The sequence below is a fragment of the Aptenodytes forsteri genome, unplaced genomic scaffold, assembly GCF_000699145.1.
Source record: "Aptenodytes forsteri isolate BGI_AS27 unplaced genomic scaffold, ASM69914v1 Scaffold383, whole genome shotgun sequence".
NCBI classification, from domain to species: domain Eukaryota; kingdom Metazoa; phylum Chordata; class Aves; order Sphenisciformes; family Spheniscidae; genus Aptenodytes; species Aptenodytes forsteri.
This window is the reverse complement of record NW_008794640.1, coordinates 250015-275853: the sequence shown is the minus strand read 5'-3', so window position 1 is coordinate 275853 and position 25839 is coordinate 250015. Positions and strand designations below refer to the sequence as shown.

Genomic DNA, 25839 nt, shown 5'->3' with positions numbered 1-25839 from the left:
AACTGATAGCACTGGAGTAGCAGTCTTGACTGACCACATAACCCTCTTCTCATCCTGCTACAGTGCTGCTCACTACTTTCAGAATAACAGTGTACCTCCTTCCTCTTCCACAAGCTAACAAAATGGGAAGGGGAAACATGCAGGGCTGGCCATTTCCTCTTGTAGAGCCAAATTTTTGAAGCATATGAGTCAACAGCCCTCGTTTCCCTTCTCAGAAACACTCAGACTGGAGCACTTCATGGAACTTATTGGGCATGTACCCAGGCATCTTAAAAAGCCACTTCACAAAACAGATTCAGCAACTAATGCAACTATAATCAGGGACTGGATGATATGGTTAATACACCAGCTTTTCACTGGGCATTGCTTTTTTGATACTGTCTTTTCAGTTGAAAGTCTTCCACGCTTAAACGATGCGTGAGAGGAAACCATGTAGCTAGAACTAAAATGGCAAAGGTTGCGCCGCACTTAGATTAGGAAATCACAGGCAGCCTAGCGATAAGAATTTGTTTTAATCAAAATGAAATTTGTCTCATTTTCCCCAGTAATAATTCTTAGGTAGAGAAGTACGATGTAGCAGGGCTTTGGAGGCAAGAAGTAGAGTGTCAAGGGAGGGCTGGAGCCTTCAAGGGGGGCTGAGAAAAACCTGACGTTAGCACTCATGAACCAAAGAACAATATGCAGTCCAGAGTAGGGGGGAGTGTGATACAAACCAATGGCACGGGAGGGAAGAAGGGAAAGAAAATGTTAACTACCTCTCATTTAAGGAGGAAAACCATCAGCTTACAGCACGAATTACAAATAGTTTTTCAGACTTCCAGCAACCCCTCTAGGTATAACTTAACATTTCTGGTGAACTGAAGATAATTACATATCTCATTTTTCATGAAGCGTGTAAGCATGCTAAGTGGAGTAAAAATCACCACCTCTTCAGTTAATGAAAGGCTAGTGTGCATTACAAAGAGTGGCGTATGTAAATACATGTTGTTATGAGCCAGCAATAAAGCCAAACCTAGTTAGGATGGTTCTAGCAAACTCCCAGGAAGAGACAGACCCTACCAGAGAAAGGGGGTCTTCTCTAATACGAGTTTAAGGGCTGGATGTTAGCTCAGACAAAAAACTCCCCAAACCCAACAAAACAAAAAAATACCACCCACAAACCAAAACAACAACAAACCCCCCAAATTTGGAAAAAGAGGCTTTCCTTTAAAAGTCATAAAGAAGTTATGTAGAACTATAAAAGGAAAAGATACATACCCACCACTCTTGGTCCTCTTCACCAGTTACAATAATTACTTCTCCTTCAACAAACGTGAGCTCATCATCATTATCTGCTTGACAGTCATAAATGGTCTTCACTCGTCTAACTTTGTTTTTCCCCTAAAAACAGAATGAAGTTTTAGATGAAGGACACGAGGAACAACAAAAACATATGTATGATATGAGTTTTGCCTTTTAGTTATATTTTACTTTACAAGATCGTGAAGACTACCAAATGGCTTTCCCTGCAATCGGGGACACAAAATCAAAAAAACCTCTGCTTCAACAAGGATATTAAAAAAAAAAGTTACCTACACAGGTATAGGTTTTCTCTTTCTTAAGATTCAGAACTCCCAAGAGACTTTAACGTGTGGTGCACAGCTCAAATAACCTACGCTTCCTCCAGTAAAGAAAGTTTAAATAAGATCTTTACATTGTTCCAGTCCACAAACATCCTCTTTCTCCTTTAATACATACTTCATTAAAAAAACCACCATGAACAGAAAGTGAAATCCGATCTCCTCTGAATGTTACAAGAGAGGTAAGGGCTGAGGAAAATGTTGCACTGAAATCCAAATATTCCTTACAGTTTTGGGTTTGGATCTAATGCAAAATTACAGCATTCCTTTGATTTCAGATCTGCTTATAGGACTGGAAGTTATTTTTTCAATGATTTTTCATCCAATATGTTAGCAATTTCTTACTAAAAGAATCTTAATTTCAGATGGCAGTACTATTTTGTGATGATAATTCACAATAGATATTCTCACAGCCCTACCATTCAGCGTCCAAGTATTTTCTAGGTCATACTTTGCTGCATACTGCTAATTCATACGAAAAAGCCTGAGCCATGGACTCCTCCCCGAACACATGTTTCTCACGGCAGGGAAAATGCTTTAAATTATTTCCAAATAGAGTAGGGAAGCAATATTCACAGAAAAACACTCCTGCTACTTTATATTCCTGTATTTTCATACCCACACTTCTTCAAAAACTACAGTTCCTTCTTTGAACAGAAGTAGTCAGATAATAAGAATGCAAAAAACTAAGAGCACAAGGAGATGAGAAGCAGAAGGGCTACGAAGGAAAAGTCAGCAGGTTTAGAGGAATTTGAGCCAAAAGTAACTTCACAGAGGAAATTTCCTAGGGAGCCTTTCTCTTTGCTGTTACCTACCCACTTGAAATACCTCCATGTTTTGGCAAAAAAAATTCCCTGCAGATCAACAGCAGAACAGACACACAGCAAAGAGCACTCATACTAAACTCAAGGTACAGAAAAATAACAATTATAGAGGGATCTAAGGGACAAAGCAGTTAACAACATAAGATTAAAAAAACCCCCATACTCAAGACAAATGAACAGAAATACCTGAAGTGAAGTTCATACGAGATCAAAGTTTTTTTTACAGCAAGGGTTTTCTGCAGCAAGAAGTTACTTCAAAGAATGCTTTCTCTCTTTTTTAAACAAATTCATATAATTTGAACAAAAATCTCAAATATCACTGGGGATTGGAATTCAATATTAATGGGTATTTGGGGCCAGTCCCAGCTTTCAACTCCAGAGAACCTTTACAAACTAAGGACGCTTCCAATCAACCCTCCGGTAATGAAGGGAAGCAACTACTTCTGCCAGATAAAAATTGTCTCATTCAATAAAGAGACCAACGAAAGTTAAATTCCTCTAAACTTAAGAGTATTGTATGCAACTCAGTTTGTAAGAACACATGAAAAATGATGGCAATTGCTCCTAGTTCTTTCTGATTAGTACCGCAGATGACATTTTAATATTCTATTCCTTTCACTTAGGAGACCGGTAAAAGGGAGAATTCAAGCCCGAGGTGTATTTAATCTTGGGAAAGTTTAAAAAAAAAGGATGGATCTGAAGAGAGTATATATTTTCCAGGACACAGTTTGGGACACTGGTGTGTTAAGAAATAGAAGCAATTCCAGGACATGTCAATTGTGACTATAAAACAAATACCACCCACCCTACTCCCAACTCCTTGTATCCGATATTAGTACTTATTAAGAGACTTTCATGCTTAAGACTGAATAATAATCAGCTGCTGTCGTCATTACTAATCCCTCCATGTTCTTATTTACATTCAACATTTTTTTTGTTTAAAAAAAATATTTTGTCTCCTTTATAGAAAACACACACACACACAAAAGAACACTCAAGTGCTCAGTGTGATTTTAGAAGCACTCAGAGCAAGTTTCATTTCTCTAAAAATATCCTTTCAACTCCTTATATGTTAACAGCATCGGTATTTTTCACCTAACAATTCCGACCAATTGATTTTCTAAAACTTCCAAGAAAAAACATTTGTGCCTATCTATTTAGTGGCTAAACAGTCAAAACCAAGAGTGAAGTACCCACAAGTACTAGTGGCTGCTGTCACGGCTCTTACTGTTGCGCTGTGAGGTAGCGTTTCACCAGTTTGTGCGAAGAGGATATAGCCAGAGGATGAAAACGGAGGCAAGACACATTTAAGAGGAATTCCTGCACATTATTACTTGAGCCAAAAAGACTGCAGTGAACAAGAGATACACGTGTGCAGGCAATGACGTGTAGAAAACTGGAAAGTAATTATCACAGATACATCATAATTTTGATCATTGCAAAACAGTGGAACTATTTAATTTAGTGCATATGTGAAAATGGCTGAATTTGGAGAACACCGAATTTTTCCTCAGAATTTTTCTGTATAAATTTAGGTGAGAGTTAAAAAAAAAATCAAACCAAAAAACAACTAATCCACTATTTGCTTTCTTTCCTTCTTTAATAAAGTGAAAAATAGCTGAGAATGTCCAGCATCATTTGCCTGCTTATATTTAAAAGGACGTAAGTAAACAAATCATAGTTGCAGACACCTTTTGATCAGATCCCTGTACTATTTTATTTAACCTCCAGAACACTCAGGAAGCCCAAGCAACAACCCTGTCATTCTCAGTTCAGGTAGGAGCTTACAAGACAAGTCCATGACAGAAGCCAAGCAGAGGGATGGCTCCAGAGAAAGAGTGTTCTTCCTCAGACAAGCACAAGAAGGGAGAAACTCACCCTCTGCTTTCACTACAAGAATAGAAGTCTTACTTCCTTTTACGTAAGTGCTTTGCATAGCCAATTTGACAAGGAAAACCATCTCCTTTTTGATGTATTCTTAATGATGAAAATCTTGAGCGTGTTCTGGAGTTTCTAAAAATGATTTCAATATACATATGCATGAAGAATCCTCTGTTGGACGGAAGTTGCACTGGTTAGCAAGATGAACAGCAAGATGAATTGGGGGTTGAACAAGGAGACTTGGAATTGAGTTATAGTTCCAGCTCTGCTACTACACACCATCCAGCAATGTCAATTCTGCCACTTCAATAATACATCTGAACCTTTGTTAATCACTTAAGTACATCGACACTAAATACAACAGGAACACTTAACTAGTTTGTCACAGTTGACTTGACTTTAAATTTTTTATCTACTGACAATAGGTGCTAACATCCCTTCTTAAAGCTTACGAAAATCAGATATATAATTATCCTAGTAATCTAAGGCATACAAAGCAGTGAGCAAAGACAGCAGAGAAAACCACCAATTAATTCAGAATTATGACTGGCACAGATAAAAATGCCCAAGTTCCCTAATAAATCTAAATACACTGTCATGCTCCCAAGGCTATCGCTATCGTTTATGGTACTAGTATTTGTTTCAGCATGCAAGAGGCCTTGTAAACCCCCAGCATTTGCTGAAGCTGCTTGGGAGCAGAAAAAGAGCACCTCATTCCCCATCCTAGACCGTAACGTTATGTTGCTATGTGTGCATAGCTCAAGGGTGGGGTTTTGGTTTTTTTTCCACTGATAGTCCTACAGTAACTTCAAAGCCTTCCACAGATACTCTCAACTAGCTGGAATAATACCTACCATATTTATTTTCCTGGGAAGTGGCACAGGGGTTTCTGGCAGGGTATGTGTTATGTCATTAGACTCTTCAGATGCTTGCCTTTGGACGGTGTCTCTAGATTGTACGTTTGGAGAAAGATCTAAGGAGTGAGATTTTTGATTTGCCTCTGAGGGCTGAGGCTTCGGTGATGCTTCTCCACCTTGAGTTTTAGCCAACAGCTCTCCTAGCTGAGGTTTTGGAGGAAGGTCCTTCATTTGTGGCTTTGGAGGTAAGTCTCCAAGTTGTGGTTTTGGTGGCAAGTCTCCTAGCTGAGGCTTTGGGGGTAGTTCTCCAGGCTTTGGGGGTAAATCTCCCACTTGAGGTTTCTGAGTTAATTCCAGAGGCAGAGGCTTTGGGGGCAAGTCTCCAGGTTGTGGTTTCTGTGGTATATCGATGGACAGTGAGGGCTTCTGAAAGATTTCCGTGTGCTGATGGGATTTATCTATTGAAAGATGATGACTGGTTTCTATTTTTCTTAGTGCCACTAAAACAAAAGAGCATAACAGTGTTTTTTCACAATCTCATCTTAATATTAAAGAACTTAGGCACATATCAGAACTGTAATTGTGTAATGACCACATGTTCACTGAGCCCCGATAACTGTCCATATGTCCTCCTAGTCTATGACAAATGCAAAGTAATACATCTTTACTTAACCCTCTTTTACTGAGGTCTCATTTCATTGCTCCTACTGGAGGCCAGGAGTGCTTAATCCAACAGCTACTAGGTGTCAATTTATAGATTAAGTACTTAGGGTGAAATAAAGCCATTGCTTTTTGGACCTAAACCAAAAAACAATAAATATAAGAAAAGATGTATTTTGCAAAACAACCTATCAACCCACTGATGTGGCTGCAATGAAAATTGTCTTTAATGCCAATTATTCATCTATACAGTTGAACTCCATAAAAAAACCCAAAACAAACGCCGAGTCTCAGGATTAGTACCTGTAAAATCTTAAAGAAGAGAGCGAGTGAGCATGTATGTCTATACACGGTATTATAGACATTCAAACTACAACTAATAAAAAATAAATTATTGTAAATACTTACAATTTAGTAAAGATGAGGAATTTTAAAACAGCATATTTTGCAGTTTTTATGGAAGGAAATTGAAAACAGCTTTTCAAACAGCTTTTTCTCAGTGTCAAGCATTGATTCTACTGCTAAGTTCCCTAAGAAAACTTGACTGAAATCTACGTTAAAAACAAAACCAAACCAACACAAAAAAAAACCCCAAACTCCTAAACCAAACAACTCTATATTAGAGCAGATGAAAGGGGACAGGAGAGAAAAATGTTACGACCCAAAATGAAAGCAATACATTTTGACTAGAAAAAGTAATTTGCTATTGTATTCAGCATTGCTTTAGTATCATATAATACCAGCCAAAAAGGTGACCTGACATTTTACTACAAAAGCAACAATACTCGCTCTAGATATCACCTACTGCAATAACAGTTCCATGCTATATTTATGGTTATTTATACCAAAAAAGGAAAACTTTGCATAATTTCCATGAAAGAAATTGTATAGCTACTATCAGATGCCTCGTTTTAAAAAAATGTCTGTGTTGATACTTGTATATGGCTTTGTCTCCTAGACTTTTCTAGTAGCAAATGTACAAGCACTCATCATCCACATTGGTTCAAGGCTTAAGTAAATTATATGAAAAAAATGATAGTAGCCCTTATCAAAATGTTTTGATTGAACCCATCTTAAATTTTCACCTATATCATTTTAAATCAAGGAAGTGTTGACTTCCTTCACAGCGGTACCCTATCACATCATTGGTGTCTCTTTCAAAAGATGATACCATGTCATAATAATTATAATTTAATAAAGTTGAAATTTCACATTTGCATTTTCTGTTAAAGTGATTTGCACTCTCAATTTCAGTCATCTAGCTTCAGAAGTTTGGACAGGCATCATTTCCTGATCTTCAGGCTCCATAGTGACCACCCACTCATACAGAATCCGTCAAAAATACATTACATCTGTATCAGACAGAGCTACAAGGTAGGTCTACTTTCAACTTTATAGTCAACTGTTGCAAGAACTCAAAAAACTATATAAAACCTGCCATACGACTAGAAAAAAACATTTCTAAAAAGAAAGGGCCATAAGGTGTTCACTGGGATGATGGTCTCAGCAAGTTCGTCACCAATATGTAAGCGAGCATGTAACAGTACCTGATTCTTTTCAAAATATTTATAAGGACAACAACCCTGATCACCAAAACATGGCAATGGACACAACTTACTTCAAGGGTATCAAGAAATTGGACTTATGGATATTAGGAAGAAGAAAGAGTTTACCAACGAGAGCGGTCAAAGAAACGGGAGCCCAGAGGGGTTATCCATGGAGATACTCAAAACGCGACTGCACATGGCCTTGACCAACCTGCTCTCATGTCAAAAAGTTATCCCTGCTCTGAGTGGTGGATTGGACCAGCTGATCTCCTGAGGTCTTGTCCAGCTTCAGTAAGTTAATGATTTTTTTTCTTTCCTCCTTATGTTCCATAGGTCTAACTATTTTTTAGTTTAATAAAACGTTTCCCGATCTTCCAAAATCCTTTCAGTTTTGCTGAAGTGTCATGGTTTGCGACATTTTAGAAATGAAACTTTTGCTGAAAAGATCCATATATTTAAAACAAGTATCTACTTTCACACACACTTAAAAGATATCATTATGAGAATACCCACAAAGAGAACTCTTACCTTTTTGAGGTAGTTTGGGAAGAACTCTAGGGCCAAGTGCAGTCTTTGCAGTCCCAGTGCTAAATCAACAGATGTGAATTATTAGTGCTTACAACTGTTATAAGAGATACTTTTTCTTTCCCATTTTTCCCCTCTACACATCCATAATTTAAAAAAAAAAAATAAAATACACATTTATTTTGCTTCTTTTGTATAACCATCTTAACTGTGGATCAATCCCAAAACTCAAAGCACTGTTAAGATTGAACTGCTTTTTTCAGAGAAAAAGACATACAAACCCCACACAGCTTTAACGCTACAGGGCAGATTTATTCTACGAACTACGGTATGTGCAAAAATGTACTCTGAAAATAGGTGAAGCTGAAAGACCAGCTCAGTGGGCAGATCCTGAATAAGGAAAATTTGGTCTTCAAAATAATTATACTGAAGCATTCAAAACATAATCTGTCCTTTACGTCAGTGGTTTGAAGTTTCCAGGATTGAGCTTATGCCTTGTAGCCTACTGCACGAGTATGATACTGTATACACACAAACTGCAGCTGCACTAGGAGACAAAGTCTCTACTACTCCAAGGAAATACTGATGACTGTGGGAAAACGACATGCTTTACTCTGTCAGCCTGTGTTACAGCTGTGTTAGCTACTTGTAGTGGTAAGCAACATTTCAAAATGAGTATGATGAAACACTTATCTTGATTTCCTAGCTTTTTTTAAATAGTCAAAATATATCATGACACAAAACTGAAAGAACAGCCAAGCTCAATCTTGATTCAATAAATAATTGCCTCGGCCTTTATCTAATGCCATCAAGCACAAGTACCACACTTTTACCTTTGTCTTACAAGTATCAAGCACGGCACCACTTTTTCCCTGAATACCCAGTGCCACCTGGATGGATTCAGCAAACATGGCAAGTCAGCTGTGCTACCAACAACACACGTCTGCTGCCTGTCCTGACAAGGCAGATCACAGACTAAGAAGTGTCTAGAAACTCTACCTACACATCTTCTACTGTGATTTGTTTGACGTTACACATCCATCTCCAGTCATGGCCTGATCACGCACACTTGTGGTCATGCAAGGTCTCCGTTGTGTTGCCCGAGGCACATGTTTATTAGAATTACCACGCTTTGAACCTCAGGACCTTGGAATCACAACACAGATAAAGGAGTAACAAACACTAAGTGACAGGAATGTATGGCTATCCTTACTACTTCAGCTATTGAAAAAGACATTTGTAATGTACTGACCTGATGAACTATGAGCTAAAAGCAGTTTGTGTTATTACAGACTGTGTGTCAGCACACAAGCTCGACAGACTGGAAAACAGTTAAGCTGAAAGACTGAGATGGATTCTCTCTCTTGTAGAGCTATCTTCAATGCCAGCCTGTACCCAGAGTGACACTTCTGAAGCTACAGGCATGAGACCTCAGACTGAAGCAGATAAAATGAAATGCCAGGAGACGTGAAAATAAAACTTTTGTCCTGCTGGACAGTCTGAGGCAACATTCCCCAGCTCAGAGAGCACTTCTGTAGGAGCGGTAGATAGATTCTGGTACAAGTTGCTCTGTCCATCCTGCTCAAAGGATGAATTGTGTAGGGACAGCTATGAACAAAGTGTAGGAGGCTCAATGAAGCCAAAGTATTTGTATGGTACTAAGGCATGCAGAAAACTAATGAAGAAACATAGCTAGGATTTTACTTCATATGAAGGGCATTTTTTTTCTAATTTGTAAATTAGTTACGTTTAGATAAATTTTCATCTTTGCCTTTATATACAGACTTTACCTTGACTGCTGAGACATCCCCTCAAACTTATTTGCAGCCTTAGTTGAAGGTGGGCCCAAATCATTACCTGAGGTGAAAAAAAGCACAATTAAAAAAAAAAAGATCATTAGGATAACTGAAATATAATCAGCAGAGGGTGCAACTTAAAGAGAAGTACACATTCTTCCAAGTATCCTCTGTACAACATGTCTAAAGATTTTAAAGATCATTCTTTGTTAATAATTTTGTAACTGAAAAAGCAGCAGGGACCATAATAATCCAACCTGACCTTTCATATAACACATTTTGAAACAACTCAGCTCACATCTGCTGGCAAGGAAAGATTGAAGGACATTGCTGAGTTACTGCTGTAGGGCGTTTGTTTTGAATATAGTGTTTCAATTTTCTCTGAATCGAAGGAGATACTGCAGGCCAGTATCAAATAAATTTATCGCAGACGTTTACGTTTTGCGTTACGAGGCACATCTTTTTAAAACCACCATGAATTTGATTGTATTCACAAAACATCAAGTTTCTCAGGATTGGTATTTCATCCTACATGAAGAACAGCCTTTGCTGATTTAATGACTAAGTCAGTATGTTACCATAACCTGAATGTTAACTGTTGGTAAAGAAGAGATCCTGGGTATACTCGATTCTGTCAAAAGGCAGCAAAATCCAAACCCAAATGCTTTTGAACTCCTTCAGCAGAAGGCTCCTCTTTCATTAACCGTCACCACTGCCAAGGTACAACCATACTAACTACTTCATTTTAGTGCCTTTATCATTCCCCCTTACCTCTTCTATTACAGCATGTCTAAACAATCTTAGAACCAACTTTGACAACCATTAGTAAATTTGTCACTGAAAGAGATGTAAAGTGACATTTAACGATCCCAGAACACAAAATACTTCCCATGCAAAAGAATGACATATCTCCCTAGACACCATTCTTAGTGAAGTCTATACGAAACAGCAGAAAAGGCTCATGCTGAGACTTGCTAAAAGTATGTTTATGTTTAAAAGTTGGGGAAAAAAAAAGAAAAAGAAAGGTAAAACAAACAGCAAACCCTTCACATGTAGATCCTATGGATAAAGCAAGGAAAAATATCTCATGGTTGCTATGGAAATCCAAAATAATCTAAACGACATTTTTAGAACATCTTTGAATAGTAACTTAATTCGCTTAGACATAAGCTAAGGATTGTTCTGCTTGAAACTTCAATTAACACACAGATTAGAAAACAAACGCTGAAGTTCAACGTAACAAGAAATATGATAACACAGAAAAAAGCTTCTGAAAGGGAAAGCAGTGAACATCCAACAATATTCTTAAACCAAAAACACGAAGGCAGACACAAGAAACTCCCTCTTCTATAAACACAAAACTTAACACTTGCTTAAAATTCAAATGGACTTTGAAATAAGTTTTTGTACAGATCTCAGCTAAGAAAAAGGGGAGAAGAGGCCCCTCTTCCATCCACTGAAGTTCAGTCTGCACTGTAGAGCAGAAAAGAGACAGAATAAGCAATGTTCTTCTCTGGCCCTGCTTTGAAAAGCTATTCTACTGCTATAAGGTTCTTCACCTTCACACCTGCACCTTTCCCAGATTTTCCTTTTCCTTCATCCGTTGTCTAGTATTTTTAAAGAAAAGTTGGCACTAGCTTAGCATCTATTCCTATCACACTTTTCATTCTACTAGTGTTACATTATATAGTATTCCAGTATACGGTATTTTAGGTGCTGTTTTGGACTTAATATTTGGGCTTTTTTAAATTTTTGAAGGCCAAGCTCTTCAAAATGTCTTTACTACCTCTGAAATAGTACAGGGCTGTTAAGACTCCAGAACATAGGAAACATTTTTTCCATATCCCAGACATCTGAAAAGTAGAGAACTGAAAAGATTGCCATTATTTGTATTCCTTGAGAAAAAGACTTTGCTTTTCAATTGGACTCTGTACTTCTCTTCATATTAAATCCTAGATTAAATCACATATTCTACACGAGTACTCCATGATTTACCACATTTAACTCCATTTGCTGGGAAAAAACGGTGCTTGCAATTATTTTTTAGGCTAGTAAGTCTGTGTTTATATTAGAACAGAGAGAGGATACTCCTGAGATATAGGTAGTGTGTGGATGATCCCCCTATGTAAGCACTGGATTCCAGCTCAAAAGTTTACAGATTTATGGAAATCCTGCCACCAAGATGAAAATTATAGAAAGTTACATGAGTCTGAGATTTATAGCTACTGGGAGAGGCTGACCACATAGAGCAATGTTTATTGAAAAGAGGAAGAATTTGAGTAGCTTGGAAAATAGTTTCTAAAAAGCTTCTGTCAGAAAGGTATCCTGTTAAAAAAAAAAAAGTGCTGTTTCTGTATAACTTCTGCAGGTAGAAGGATGCAAACCTATCAGTCTTTGTATATGTACAGACAACATCACAAAACCCAAAAACATGTTAAGACAACACATCCCCACCAGCTAGGTACAAACACTTTACAGGAGAGTTTGGCATAGAGCCCAAGGAAAACAGCTGTTCTGGCAATCAGGAGAACCACACATATTCATCGAGGTCTATCCGCCCCGAATCAAGATCCATCTGGATTAAGGAGCTGGTCAGAACAGGAGCAGGAGTGAGGAAGCAGATGCAGCGTAGATGCAGCAGATGAGAGGGCCGGGGCGAGGGCAGCCTGGGCAGCTAGGGTAGAGAGAGGGAGGCAGCAAAGGAGATTGAATTGGGCCCCAGGGGAGCGTGGAATATTTTCAGTTTTCTCAAGTGAGACTCAGATACAGAAGCCTGGAAGCTAGAGTGACAGAAGACAGAACTGTTGATTTATCTGAGCTGACGTTACATCAAGCTGCAATCGTTGGAAAGCAAGCACTAGGTAAAAAGAAACCAAAGATCATATATCATCCATCATAAAGGTTTTCCCCTGCCCTTTTGTTTTGCATTTCAAAACTCACCCCAAGGAATTGGGCCCTTATTCTGGGGTCCATGAGGTAGTGGGCTTGGTGGGTCAGAGAGGGTTCTTTTGTGTCCTGGGGGTGGGGGAGGTGGTCTCTTCTTGGAAAGAGTGGAGCTGCCACTAGAGGTTTGAGTGCTTAGAGGGAGGGTTGAAGGTGGGCCTGCAAAATAACAAACAATCCTCTTACAAATACATGTGCATAAACGTCAAAGCAGCACTGAAAAATTCACAGTCAGACCCACAGCAAAGTGCAGCAAAAGACTAAAATAAAGAGACAAGCCATGCCAAAACACTGTTTAGATTAAACGACACGTTCACCACATTTTTAACCATCTTAGCCGTGGGAATATAAGCAACTTGACAATAGAATGACACGTGTACTTATGTTTAAAAAATACAGGATTAATCACTCCAGGATTTTTAATTTTAGGCATCGTTTAAAAAAAAAAAAGCATGAAATCTTAAAATTAAGTAATATTTAGCATGTGGGACTAAAATTACTATTAATTTATACCAGAATGAAATAACTTTCTAGATGTTCTATTATGTGGGGATTTTTTTGTTTTCCCCCTCCAGAGCATCCCATACGAATTCTGTTAATAAACATGGGGGGGGAGGGGGGATAGAAATCTATCTACAGATTTTCCTTGCATTTTGAAAATAGGATTGTAAGCTTAGTAAGTTTTTCTGTAGTTATTTTCCCTTTTTTCCTGTGGCTTAAATACATCAGACTATGCATTTTCAGAGCAATGCAAATTGTTTTATGCAGTGCATATAAAATAAACATCAGAAAAGCTCTTTCTGAGGCTGAGATTAGATATTTAAAGGTAGCTTATTTATAAGCTTATAAGAGCTTATGCAGTCACCCCTACCCTTAAACCCTTTATTTCCCCTTGCATCAATGATGGCACAAGTATTATTCAACACAATGCATGTTTGACAGGATATGGGAACAGATACAGATTAAAAGACAAAATAACCCAGAGGGAAGACAAGAGTTTTCCCTAATCAACTTCACCATTCACCTTTAACAAGAAGCTCACGGAAGCAGGCAGTGCAGGGCGCAAACATGCAGCGAGGGGACAACTGCTCAAGTCAGCTTCCATTACTGCCAAAAGAAATTACTTGTAACACTTATCTAAATTAGTTCTACATTAGGTTAGAATAGCTTTAAGGGTTTTGTTGTTGGGGTTTGGAGTTTTTTGTTGGTTTTTTCCTTTGCTTTTTTTGTTGGGTTTGTTTGTTTTTTAATCTAAGCAATAAATAACACTTCACTGCAGTCATGATCTTGCAATAAGTTTTGCATGTAAGAGAGCTTTGCCATCACAGGCTCTGGATAAATGCAGAAAATCGACATAAAATTTTAAAAGTTTATTTATACCTGAAATTTCAAGTCTATCGTCACATATTTTGGTAGCACTATAGAACCAACTTGCCTGTTTTTGAAAACCTAACTTATTTGAACAGTATTTGAGACAAAAATCTTCATTTTCTTATTCAGCATATACCCTAACCTGCACACAGAACTAGACCTGCCTCTTTAAAAATATTTATTACCAGTCTCTATACGCAGACTGAAAATTACCAAAGGAATTTGGCATTCCTTCCCAAATTACTATATATCATAAAAGTATTAAAACCAGTGAAGAATAATCTTAGCTAAAATTCCTTAGGTGAAATATTAAACATTGAAAAAAGTAACTTCAATTATCCTATAACCATGTGTACATTTGCCAGATATTTTCAGCAGGTGACCTCCCTCTTTCTTCTTAACCCCAAAGAAAAGATTAATAAAACTGCCCATAATGAGTTAATGATTCAATCTGTTCTCTTCCAGATTCAAGCCTGGAAGGCCTTTTGCTGCTCAGGAGAATCTCTCAACCACAACCCCAGCAGGTATTTTGGGCCTGGCTTTCCATTAATTGCTTACTCTTATAAATGAAATTATATATTTTGCGATTGTTCCTCTCAAATTGCTTCCAAGTTCACAAAACCGTTAATTGGCAAGCAGTCAAATGTTAGTGCAAATTAACAAGATTGTTCCCCAATGTGTATCCTTGCTCATTTTAATTTCTTCCATCAGCTTAAGAAAGCAAGCTAATTTGAACCACGCATTGAAATGTTTCTGCCAGCAAAAATAAAAAACTTTTCCTATGCTAAGTTTTGACTGACGATCCCCTACGCTTCTGCAAGTTATCAGTTCTTTAGTTTGGTTAAATACGAATCAAAGGTTGTTCTATAAACCGTAAGTAACTCAGAGTATATCTAGGAGTGGCGAGGGGGAAAGAAAAATTCAATATGCAGTGTGAACAGTAACATTATTTTTAAAGCATGTAGAAGACATACACAGTATGTCACTACAATATTTTTCTCTTGTCCTGACATCTCGAAAAGGAGTTACACCCTCCCAAAATGTCTGCAAGGGGGAACGGCCAACACGGCACAGGTTCTGTCCTACCACCACCTAGTGTCCTGCTGTTTGTACTGCAGGACAGCCTTACCGCTCAACGCTAACGCGGGCTCCAGCCCCGCCGCAAACGGGGGCTTAAGGGGAAAAAAAAGGGGAGGAAATGCATTGAAATAGTCTTGCGCGCATATTGCAAAAAGAAAACTTCAGACATGAAGTTAAATTTGGACTTTTTATTGCCAATGAAATGAAGAATCCTTCTCTACGAAAATAACGTATAGTAGGATTAAAACCTCTTTAAAATTGGTTATGTGGATATATTTCATATTTCACACTAGTAGTATATATATCTCCAGACATCACAGAAGAGTTGAAAAACATTGTCACTTCATAGCTTTCAAAAGTTCACACGGCATACAACAGTTAGAGGGAAAAGGTGTTAAGCTATTAAAAACAGTGCACCTTTTCAGACTCCTGTCATTTGTTCCTATATTAATTTCATGGAAGGAATAAATATGAATTTAGAAGTCATACACTAATGATTAGATGGCTGAGATACAAAATAACTCACTTTCAAATAAACAGAAAATAAAGGAAAACTTCAAAACACCTTTTCAGAAAGGGGTATAAAGTCACATCACGCTTTGAATAAAGCAAACGTGGGAAAGATTCTGGAATCTAAATCAGCTTATGGAAACAACTGGTGGACAAAGATCTGATGATGTACAAAGTATCGGTAAAATTATTATAAGATACTTTGTATTACATATATATATACACACACACACAAAATCTAAAAAAAAAATCTTACATGGTATTTTTAACTATGTAAGGCTAGCCAGGTATTTCTAAGTAATAATCAGAGCAGCTATTTTTCTAGATGAAAGCTATTTTGTGATTTTAACCAGGCAGCAAGTAAGCCAACTGTTTCTTCTCCACAGTCATCTTAATGGCGATTTCTCGCATAGTTGCGAAGTTCACATTTCACGTAAATCATTTTCCTCACGCAAGCAAAAGAAAAAAAAAAATCTTGACCTAGATTTTTTTTAAATTTTGCTTCCGTTGGGCTCTTTTCTTCAGTTAGCTGGGGAGCAGTTGCTTTCAGTAAAGCTGTTGTCATCTTTTATCACTTTTTCTTATTACAAGGATCACGCTTTCATGTGCAAATAGACCAAATAATCTCAAATTTATTGTACTAAGGTAAATAACTGGAAAAGGTCTGCAATTAATAGTGCATTGCCCTTCAGCTTTTGTGCAGTTAGTATAGTACCTTATTAATTTGTGTACTTGTGAAACCATGCAAAGCTGTTACCATCCACGCAAGAAATGGTGGGTTTAGAGTGTAAAAACCTCACATTTGTATTTATTTTTTACCACTTAATGAGAGATATGGATTAACCAGTGTTCCAGTTAATGGCAGAACAGGTACTGTAAAGGAAAGTAAGTGTATATTAAAAATAGTATTTTCATTAGAGTGTTGTTATACTTATTTTTATTGTTCTTATGAGTGACATTTTTGCAGATATTACTAAAAGACTTCTTCAGTTTGTCTTACTTCAGATCATATATTTTCAGTACTAAAAATAAGACCATAATTAAAGAAAAAAATTATCACAATCACGCTGAACAAGAAAGCTAAGAATATACATTGATTCAACATTAGCATCTGAAGTTTATTCTGTAATTAATGCTAAAAAAATTCCTGTTTAAAAAAAGAGTCAAAATTTATATTAAAGAATGTTGTATTTTGGGTTGATGCACAAATATAAAAAGCCCCATATGAAATCAATAGTTGTCAGCCTTCCCTTCCTATTACAGTACTAAAAAAAGTAGTTTGAGTGGGATAACTAGTATTATTTAACCAAAATGTACAACACGCTTAAAGACTTAATTTTTAAAATATTCTTATAAATATATGCAAGAGAGCCGTAGAGTCCTGAAAGCATTCAAAATAAACAGAAGAAACTGGATGACCTTAAAGGCTGAGGTAACAGAAATGAGATTAAATACAACAGTATATACAATGTTGAAATTCTAGACTAAGAAAGCATTTGTACTTCAAATTAGGGATTCCGGTTGAAAGTGGTAGTAAAGACTACCTGTGTAATGCCTGATAGGCCATAGTATGGTGCAATCATGAAAAAATAAATAGGATGAAAAGATATTCTGATATAGTATTTCCAGCTGAAACAGCAAGGTTTTAATGCTGTCCCTACACTTCCAGTCACTTATATTTAAGAAAGCTGATTTAAACAGCAAAGGTACAGAGAAGGGCTAGTATGATGAAAGGACAACTTAAACAACAGGAGAATGAAAATACTCTACCAGAAAAGGTGAAATATGCTTGGTTTGTTTAGTCTAACAAAACAGAAACGGAGACCTGAATGATTGCTCTCCAGGTAGTGCCTTGATACGGACACCAGTGACAGAAAAATCACTGAAGCTAAATGACAATGTTGGTACATGAACAAAGTAATTTAGTGGACTTGAAAAGTTTTCTAATCCTGTGAGCAATGCAGTCAGACAACTTCTAGAAGTTATTAGTAAATGCAAATAAGCTAATTTGGTTAGAAATTGAGTCTGATCAAGTGAAGAAGCAGATTATATGACATGGTGTCTGCAGTAACAGTGGACTGCAACCACGAAGGAAGTGCCTTTGCATTTATGTACCTAACAATAGAGGTGTGAAAGAGAGTGTAAAATATGCAAACTTGTAAGTACTGAAGATCCAAACGTAACTTCATGACATAAAATTGATCCCCGACCTCCGTATTCATCCCGTATGAGAGAAATAGGCAGAACCATTAAAAATCAATTAGCTTTCAGCTAAAATTAAGGAAACCTGGCTTAGATTGCCTAACACTTCTACAAAACTGGTTAGCAACATTGCCCTCACATTGGATTTGCAATTAAGGTTGTGCAAAAGTTTATTTAGCTACTGTGCTGAGTCATGCAACTACTTAAATGTTGATTTTTTTTTTTTTTTTAAAGCTTTTTGTAAAACAACAGGCAGAAAATCTGCTATATGTCTGGAGCCATAATGCAGGTGTAAGCTGGAAAGACTAATGAAAAAGATGATTTTCAGAATGTTGCAGACTAAAGACGTGACTGACAACACAAGTAAGTTGAACCTGAATAAGGTTAGATAAACTACTGGAAAAGGCATACAGTGGTTGTCTTACACAGCTACTGTACTCTGTAGAAATACTCTGTACTTTTCATTCTATTAGGATTAACTAGAGCTGTAGCAGAGATGGCAGAAAGCAAGATGGATCCACAAATGAGCTGGTTTAATGTAGAATAACCCTGTCTTAGCCAATATTCATCAGCAGTTCAGGCTCACTCATCAGCCTTTGCACAGAAACAGCCGATATGCAGGCATATCTTTTGCACTGTTGTTGCAGGAACCTTCAGCTTCAGAACTGATAGCAAATACTAACAGAGTAGCAGTAACTTAAAAATCATTACAGCTATCTGCTTTGTGAACATAAATAAGCCCAAAGACAAATCTTGCTCCAGCATTTTTAAGAATTTTTTTGAAAAGTTATCAAACTGGATAATCTGAACTTCCATTATAACGACATATGGAGAAACTTAAAAAAATCCCCATATACATATACTCCAACTGTTGTACCTATACAATTTTTACAATTAAACTAATTTTTAGACACCGTATCCACTAAAAACCATGGGCAAAAGTGGTGTGCATTATGTAAATTGCTCTAAACTTACCTTCTTTCCCCAACACAAAGTTCAGACTTGATGGCTTCCACTCCATTGTGGCGTCTCAGCAAACGTGGAACCTTGCTACTAAGGAACTTCACTGGCAAATGAAGCCAGCTTACAGAGGGCTAAAGGGAGGTGTTTTTGTTTAAATACACAACGTGATTTGGAAAAGAGTTACCTGTATGTCTCAGGATGTAAAACCTTATGAAACTTTAAAAACCTCTGCCTCCTTCTAAGATACGGATCCCACCAGCTATCCACTTCCTACAGACTGTCTCCATGTTCTAGGAGGGTCCCATGGTATCTACTGGGGCTTCTCAGCAGAGCAGGGACAAAGATCGGATTACATTTTGGGACAGAAGGTAAGCTTAAATTTAATTACAGATTCAATGCTCTTCTTACTCTTGCTGTTTAGGGAACTTAGCACAATATATAATACTATGTTTTCATACAGTCTTACATCAAATAGGTAGCTATTAAAAATGAACTTTTCTAACAAAAAAAAGCATTTGATAAGTAAGCTTGCACGTTAAACTGATGTAAGGGATATACTCTATTACTACTAATCTCAAAAGAGCAGATACATTCTAAAGGATTATTTTTTCCTACAGAAACAAAATTATCTCAGACTGCTTCAAAATTAAGATGTGTCACCAGTGTCTTATGGAAGTGGAGAGTCTCCGCTTCTTTTTCTTTTAAACCATCTGTTCGGGAGCTGGAAGTGGGGGAGATAACAAGGTGTAGCACAGTTTATAATGAAGTATAAGTACATCTACAATGATGCTTCTTGAGTGACTTTTCCACACTGATGAATGTCCTATGTATTTGTCACTTTGTTCCCCTGTCATTTTGAGTCTGTTAAATTATTCCTGTAACACAGGTATGTATTTAATGGAAACGTCTAAAACTGAAACGTCTAATGGAAATCAACCAAAAAAGCAGCATCACTCACAGACTGTAAAATTTTGGCATGTTTGAAGCAGAGAAGCCTAGTGACTTTAACGTAACAGTAGCTCCATTCAACCTCTCACTCAGACTTACACTGTGAATCTGGCATTTTCCACTCTGACGAAGTAGTTAATGTTACTATTACCATCAGAAGGCAATAGTTCTCTGTATTTTGTGGTAATATCATATTATTTTGTTGTAATATGAACGAGGATTTCTTTTGCATAATCCTTGACATGAAAACACACAAGAACTCAACGCTTCACTTCTTTCCAAGTAGCTTTGGTGTTGTGTTGATTCACTCATCTGGGAGTTTGCAGAACACCTAGGAAAATGTCTAACATTTCTGAAACTTGAATACATACTTAGAATGAAATACGCATGTAAATATTCCCCTTCCTGGAGAAAAAGACAATTTTCTGAATAAGTCCGTATAAGAGCTACACTATATAATGACAAAGAAATAATGTTCATTATAATCCATTGAAAGCTGACACATACTAAGCAGTCTACAGACAGATACAAGACACAAGCTCCTTAACCTTCTTAAGGAAATGGGATTCATGATTAGTTTCCAAGTCTTGCAACTTTGTGACAAAAAAAAGTTATCCTAGGTCAGACTGAAGGAACATCTAAGCCAGTATACGGTGTCGGACAATGGACAATCAGTAGCTGACTGTTAGACAGAGCATGTAAAAAAGATGGGGGAGAAGAAGGAAAGTTAGAATCTTGTAATGCCAACAGGAAGGTCAACAAAGTTACAAGGAACACAAATGAATCCCCAATGAAACTGATAAAAAGAAACTTGGATTATGAAATCTCATGTGAAAAACACAGACCCCTGCAAAATTGTTTTGCCTCTTAATGGAAAACAAACCTGTTTAAAAAAAGAAAGCCAAGGGATTCATTTGAAAGTTGCCAGTACATGACAAAGACTGATGATGGAACAGTAGTTCTTAAGCACAGCATCTGAACCATGTAAAAGCAGACACCTGATGCCAACACACTCTGTTCTGTCCCTTTTACTCTTTCACATTTTAGTGAGAGCATTTCTTCATTATTTTTTTTAAAACAAATTTAACTACCAGTTGAGGAAATGAAGTATGAAGTTATATCAGTGCTAACAAAAGGGAGCACCAGCATAACTGCTGAAGCCTTAAACTATACTGTAGCCTTCATCACTACTAAAGTTTTCTCTAACAAGTCTACCATAAAAACACAATTTGGCTATTTCTAAATTAAATACGTAAAAAAAGAGGAAAAGATTAAGGTTTTTTTTGTTCTAAAAAGTAGATTTGCACAAATTATAGTAAAGTAACAGGTTTTGTTCCATAAACACATCCTCTAAACTTGAAGTTTATAGCTATCTAGGTCAAAGAACTACCATCCACTACAGCTGCAAGAGTAAGTCTCTCATGGAAACAAGTTATCTTCCCTTTCAAGCACTACCAACAGTGTCACTACTATTGTTAATAAGAAAAAGCATCTCATTCATTTCAACTAAATGTAGATTGCAAAACTGATTGAAATGCAGCACAAGCCTTCCTTATGGATAATCCTACGAGGGCAAACTGGCTGTTTCACTCAGGGAAGAATGGGTGATGTTCAGTTTAGATCTTCAGTGCGTAAGTGACTTGTTAACCATCTGGCAATAGGCCTGGCATTTTCTCTGCTGTTGTTTACACCCCTCTAGCACTCACCAAAATGAGAGAGAGTGTTGATGCACTGAGAGGGAAGGAACTTTAATACCAACCGGCTTAGCACTTCACAGGTCATTCTGGTATTTTTCTTTTTCCACACTGTCTGACTGCAAGGAGAGGCAGTCTTCTTACACCTCCTCGCCTCCAAAGCTTTGTTTCTTCACTCTCTCTGCCAGACACTACACAGCACATCATCGTATAGCACTACGCACCATCAGCCTTTTTCTAAAACACTTGTATTTTTGTGACTGTAAATGCTTAAAAATGCTTCTCCAAAATATGAACAGAATTTCTACATAAAATGAACCAACTGTTATTTAGCAGAGTATTACTTTATTTTTCACCTGTTCGTGCACACTGTTATATGAATGAGTCCATTACAAAGTGTCTGTCCCCCCCCCCTTTTTTTTTTTTAATTTTGAACATGCATTATACCATATTACTGCAATGTAATAAGAAAAACACACTACCTCTTGAAACAATGAAATACACTTGGTTAAAGGAAGGACAACTGTGGAAAAATTACTACTTGCAAGCGTAGTTTGAAGACAGACTTACCTTTGCCAGCATTTCTAGGAGGAAGAGGAGGAGCATCTGCAGTTGGAGAGGTGGGTGAATCTGTGCTTGTAGAAGCAAAGATCTGATTGGTAAAAGCTCCATAGGAGAGTCTTTGCTTGTCTCGAGGAGTGCTAAATGCAGGATGAGTCATTTTGTCTTGGGGAGAAATGCTCGAAGAGTGACAAAAACTTTGGGGTCTTGGAGATCTTTCTTTTTTTATAGGACTAGGCTGTGAATAGAAAAACAAATATATTATACAGCTGTCTAAATACTGAATATAGTTAATATCTTTGGGAAAGAATAACAGAACATATTCTAGTGAACATGAGCATAATTTCTTTCTTTATTGGACAAATAAGCCCACATTCCTCCTTTTCTCAACCATCCAACCTGAATGATCCTCTCCTCTAACTGAAAAATAAAAATTGTAGCATCAACAAATCATCATGTACACAAAGTTAGATTTATTCTTAAAGCAGAAGACATACAACAATAATATACTAAATAATATATTAATAAAAGCCTAGTAAAGTTTTTAGAATATAAGAGTAATTTTCAGTTCAGATAGCTCTTTACTGAGACCAGTTATCCTCAAAGATCAAATATATTACCCCATTGATGCATATTAAAAATAAAATAACCACTTCCGACACATCAGATTTATTTGTTGACTGAACTAGCAATATATTCAGTGGTACATCTCTTCTTTTAAACATATATAATTGCTCTTTGAAGAAATTTTACACAGCAATTTTTGACTGCTGTATATTAATAACTGCATATGGAGCACGATCTGTTTCACTGTAGCTCTGGTTCAGGCAGGGTATTACCTCCAATACAGCATTAGTCATCCTCCCGAGGCTTCTTGCACAGATAATAATTTTGTTCTCTACTGTCCTTGAGGACATGTAAATTATTTCGGTGTCTGAATTTTTCAGTCCCAAGTGTCACTGAATATGAAAAGTTGACCACATTTCTTCCTACAGCACCCGTATAAGATAGGAGAGGTGTATTCACATTTATAACAGAAACAGAGCACAGAGTAATTAACTGACTTGCTAAAGTAGGACACTGAGGCTAAGTTTTCACATGTTCTAGGATGGCAATTATCCTATGCCCTCAAGTTTTGCCTTTTCGTTACTTCTTTTTTTAATCAGGAATAAAGTGCACAGCACAGTTTTTGAAAAATAGAGTTATTTATTCAACAACTAGGTCTTTAATTAATTTATGGAAAAAATAAGTATGTAATCTTTGGATTTCCTCCAGCTAATAATTAACAACCTAGAATTCAGAAGGGGATAAAATGACAAAGTAATCTACATTTACTGATTTATATTATATTGTATGTCTTGTCAAAGCAAAACTTCTGAAACTCAAGTCCATAATAACTAGGTTGACAAAGTGTATTCAAAAAGCACTCTGGCAGTCTTTAATACAGGCCTCAAACCTAGCTTTTTTCCCCAAAAAAATCTGTAAGAAAAAAAAAAGTTAAAGTGGGTCTCTAATTTCCATTCATTTCAACAGAACAGAAATTTTGACAGTTTTTGTCAAAGCCATATCAGTAATTCATGCCTACCTTATCATCTAAGTCATCATCACTTTCATCAATTTCTTCCTGCCGAAGATTCCATTCATACTCTACATGGACGTGTGGGTTTAGCTTTCCTGCCTTGGCTTGAGAAAGCTGAAAGAAATAACAATTCTTGTTAAAATACTTGCTGTTCCTTTGGTGTCAACAAAGTTAGTTTTGTAACAGCAAGCAATAAACTGAAGTATTTAGAGGTTTAAAACTTTTCCAGACATTAAAAAGAAACAATTTCAGGGCAATCACACAAACATCCTTCATTTATTTGAGGTATAGAAAAACAGCTAAAAGGCAAAAAGGGAAGATTTTCTCAAAATGGGTAGAAGTTGCCATGGTTGAAAAGCATTTGAAGAGATGACATCAAGAGAAGGTATATGCACAAAAGCAGAATGCATCTGGAGCCCTCCTTTCCAAAAAGAAAAGGCAAAACTTATTTATAAATTTTGGTACATACAACTATTACCCCACCAAAATCACAATCCTTGTGTTGGAATCAAAATAAAAAGTATCTACCCTTTATTTAAATATTTCCTTCCCTCTCACTGGATGAGGCCAATGTGTCTTAAGCAAAAAATTCCTCTACTTTGCCAGCCCAGATAATGTATTCACATTCTTTAAAGATCTACTACTTCAACGATCAGCAAAAAAAGAAAATTGCAGTTCATGATTATTCTGAAGAGATAAATTCTCCTTCTCAATGCTTAGATTTCCCATCATTGTTTATTCCTTCGCATCCTTTGAAATGTAGTCTACTTGGTACTAGTTGTTTCAGGAGAGCCTTTAACTATCTTCCTGAAATAAAATTTGGAAGAAAAAGTATTTTCAATCTATTTTTTAAGTATTAATGAACCCACTTGAGTTGAAATTGAATTTAATTACACAGACTCCAGCTAGGCAACAGAAATTAGCTTTGTACATCTATCGTATCGCAAGCATCTAGATACTTATTTTGTACTTTTTTATTGCCCATGGTAAACAATATGCTCACTCATATTTCTTTTTTACTCTTAACCTTATCTCATTGCCAGTTTTGAGAAAAATGCAGAAATAATTTTCCTCTTCAGAAATGAAAAGAAGAGAAAAGGCGTAAATGCTCTATTATGGTTAACTGAAATAATCAGTGAGGTATTAGTGGAATTTCAATTACAGTAATTGAAATTATTAACTGCTAGATAAGCTCACTGATAACATCCACTTATTTTTGTTTGTTCTACAGCACAATCAGTTGGTCCACATTAATGGCAGATGTTACTTTACTAAATATATACTGCAAAGAAAAAACCCAATCCATATCAGTTGTGTGTTGTACAGCTAATCTGTTCTTCAGCTGACAGAATACTCAAAACACTGGAAACAGTACTTACACAGCAGACATGGGAGTAGCTGAGAAGTCAATGAGAGTACCACCTTTTCAACCATAGCAAAATGTTGACTTGCATCCCCAGAAATACAGAAAATTATTCTGATTTGTGAAGGACAAGCTCTCTTGATTATGCAATAATTAATACATGACAAGAACTTTCAATTGTCAAAGGAAAGGTATTAAAATTACCAGCTGCAGAGAAAAAGTAGATATCCTCCTTGGATCATCAAAATGAGGCAAAAAAAAATTCTGAGAAATAGAATTAAGCAGCAAGTGACAACTGCTTTGTAAATTCTTCTGGCTTTTGTCTTGAATGTGAAACTGCCACACTACTTAAGACTTTTTAATCCCTTGACAGTACTTAAATTCACTTGCCTACTAAATGCATGCTGGTAAGAGGCACGTTAGAGGGCTAAGAACAAACAAGCTTGTTGGTCTCATGTAAAATCCTTATTCCTGGCTAACTGCTTCAGAAGAGTACCTGGGAAAATCCTTTAACACCTTTATTTCTTGAACTCCAATAATTTTCGTGAGTGGCGTCTGTTAACATCACTCATACATTCTCAAAATTCCAGAAAGTTTTTGCTCTGATCATGTTCAGTAGAGGGACAAAGTCCCACAGAAGCTGGTGTTTTATATTTTCTGATACCCTGTCCTGGTTTCGGCAGGGATAGAGTTAATTTCCTTCCTAGTAGCTGGTACAGTGCTGTGGTTTGGATTTAGGATGAGAATAATGTTGATAACACACCAATGTTTTAGTTGTTGCTGAGTAGTGCTTACACTAGTCAAGGACTTTTCAGCTTCCCATGCTCTACCGACTGGGAAGGCTGGAGGTGCACAAGAAGCTGGGAGGTGGCACAGCCAGGACAGCTGACCCCAACTGGCCAAAGGGACATTCCAT

The 25839-nt window shown here is 36.9% G+C and overlaps 1 protein-coding gene across 1 annotated transcript in view; it reads right to left on the bottom strand.

Annotated features, from left to right (window-relative positions):
- Positions 1 to 25839, bottom strand: part of ASAP1 (ArfGAP with SH3 domain, ankyrin repeat and PH domain 1) — a gene marked incomplete at its 5' end in the record, with an annotated part of 83607 nt that overhangs the window by 2019 nt on the left and 55749 nt on the right. Inside the window, 7 exons of the mRNA XM_019470547.1 lie at positions 1258 to 1380; positions 5179 to 5681; positions 7917 to 7975; positions 9704 to 9770; positions 12650 to 12811; positions 21991 to 22219; positions 23567 to 23674. Coding sequence (XP_019326092.1) covers positions 1258 to 1380; positions 5179 to 5681; positions 7917 to 7975; positions 9704 to 9770; positions 12650 to 12811; positions 21991 to 22219; positions 23567 to 23674 — 1251 coding nt within the window. The remainder of the gene's footprint in view (positions 1 to 1257; positions 1381 to 5178; positions 5682 to 7916; positions 7976 to 9703; positions 9771 to 12649; positions 12812 to 21990; positions 22220 to 23566; positions 23675 to 25839) is intronic.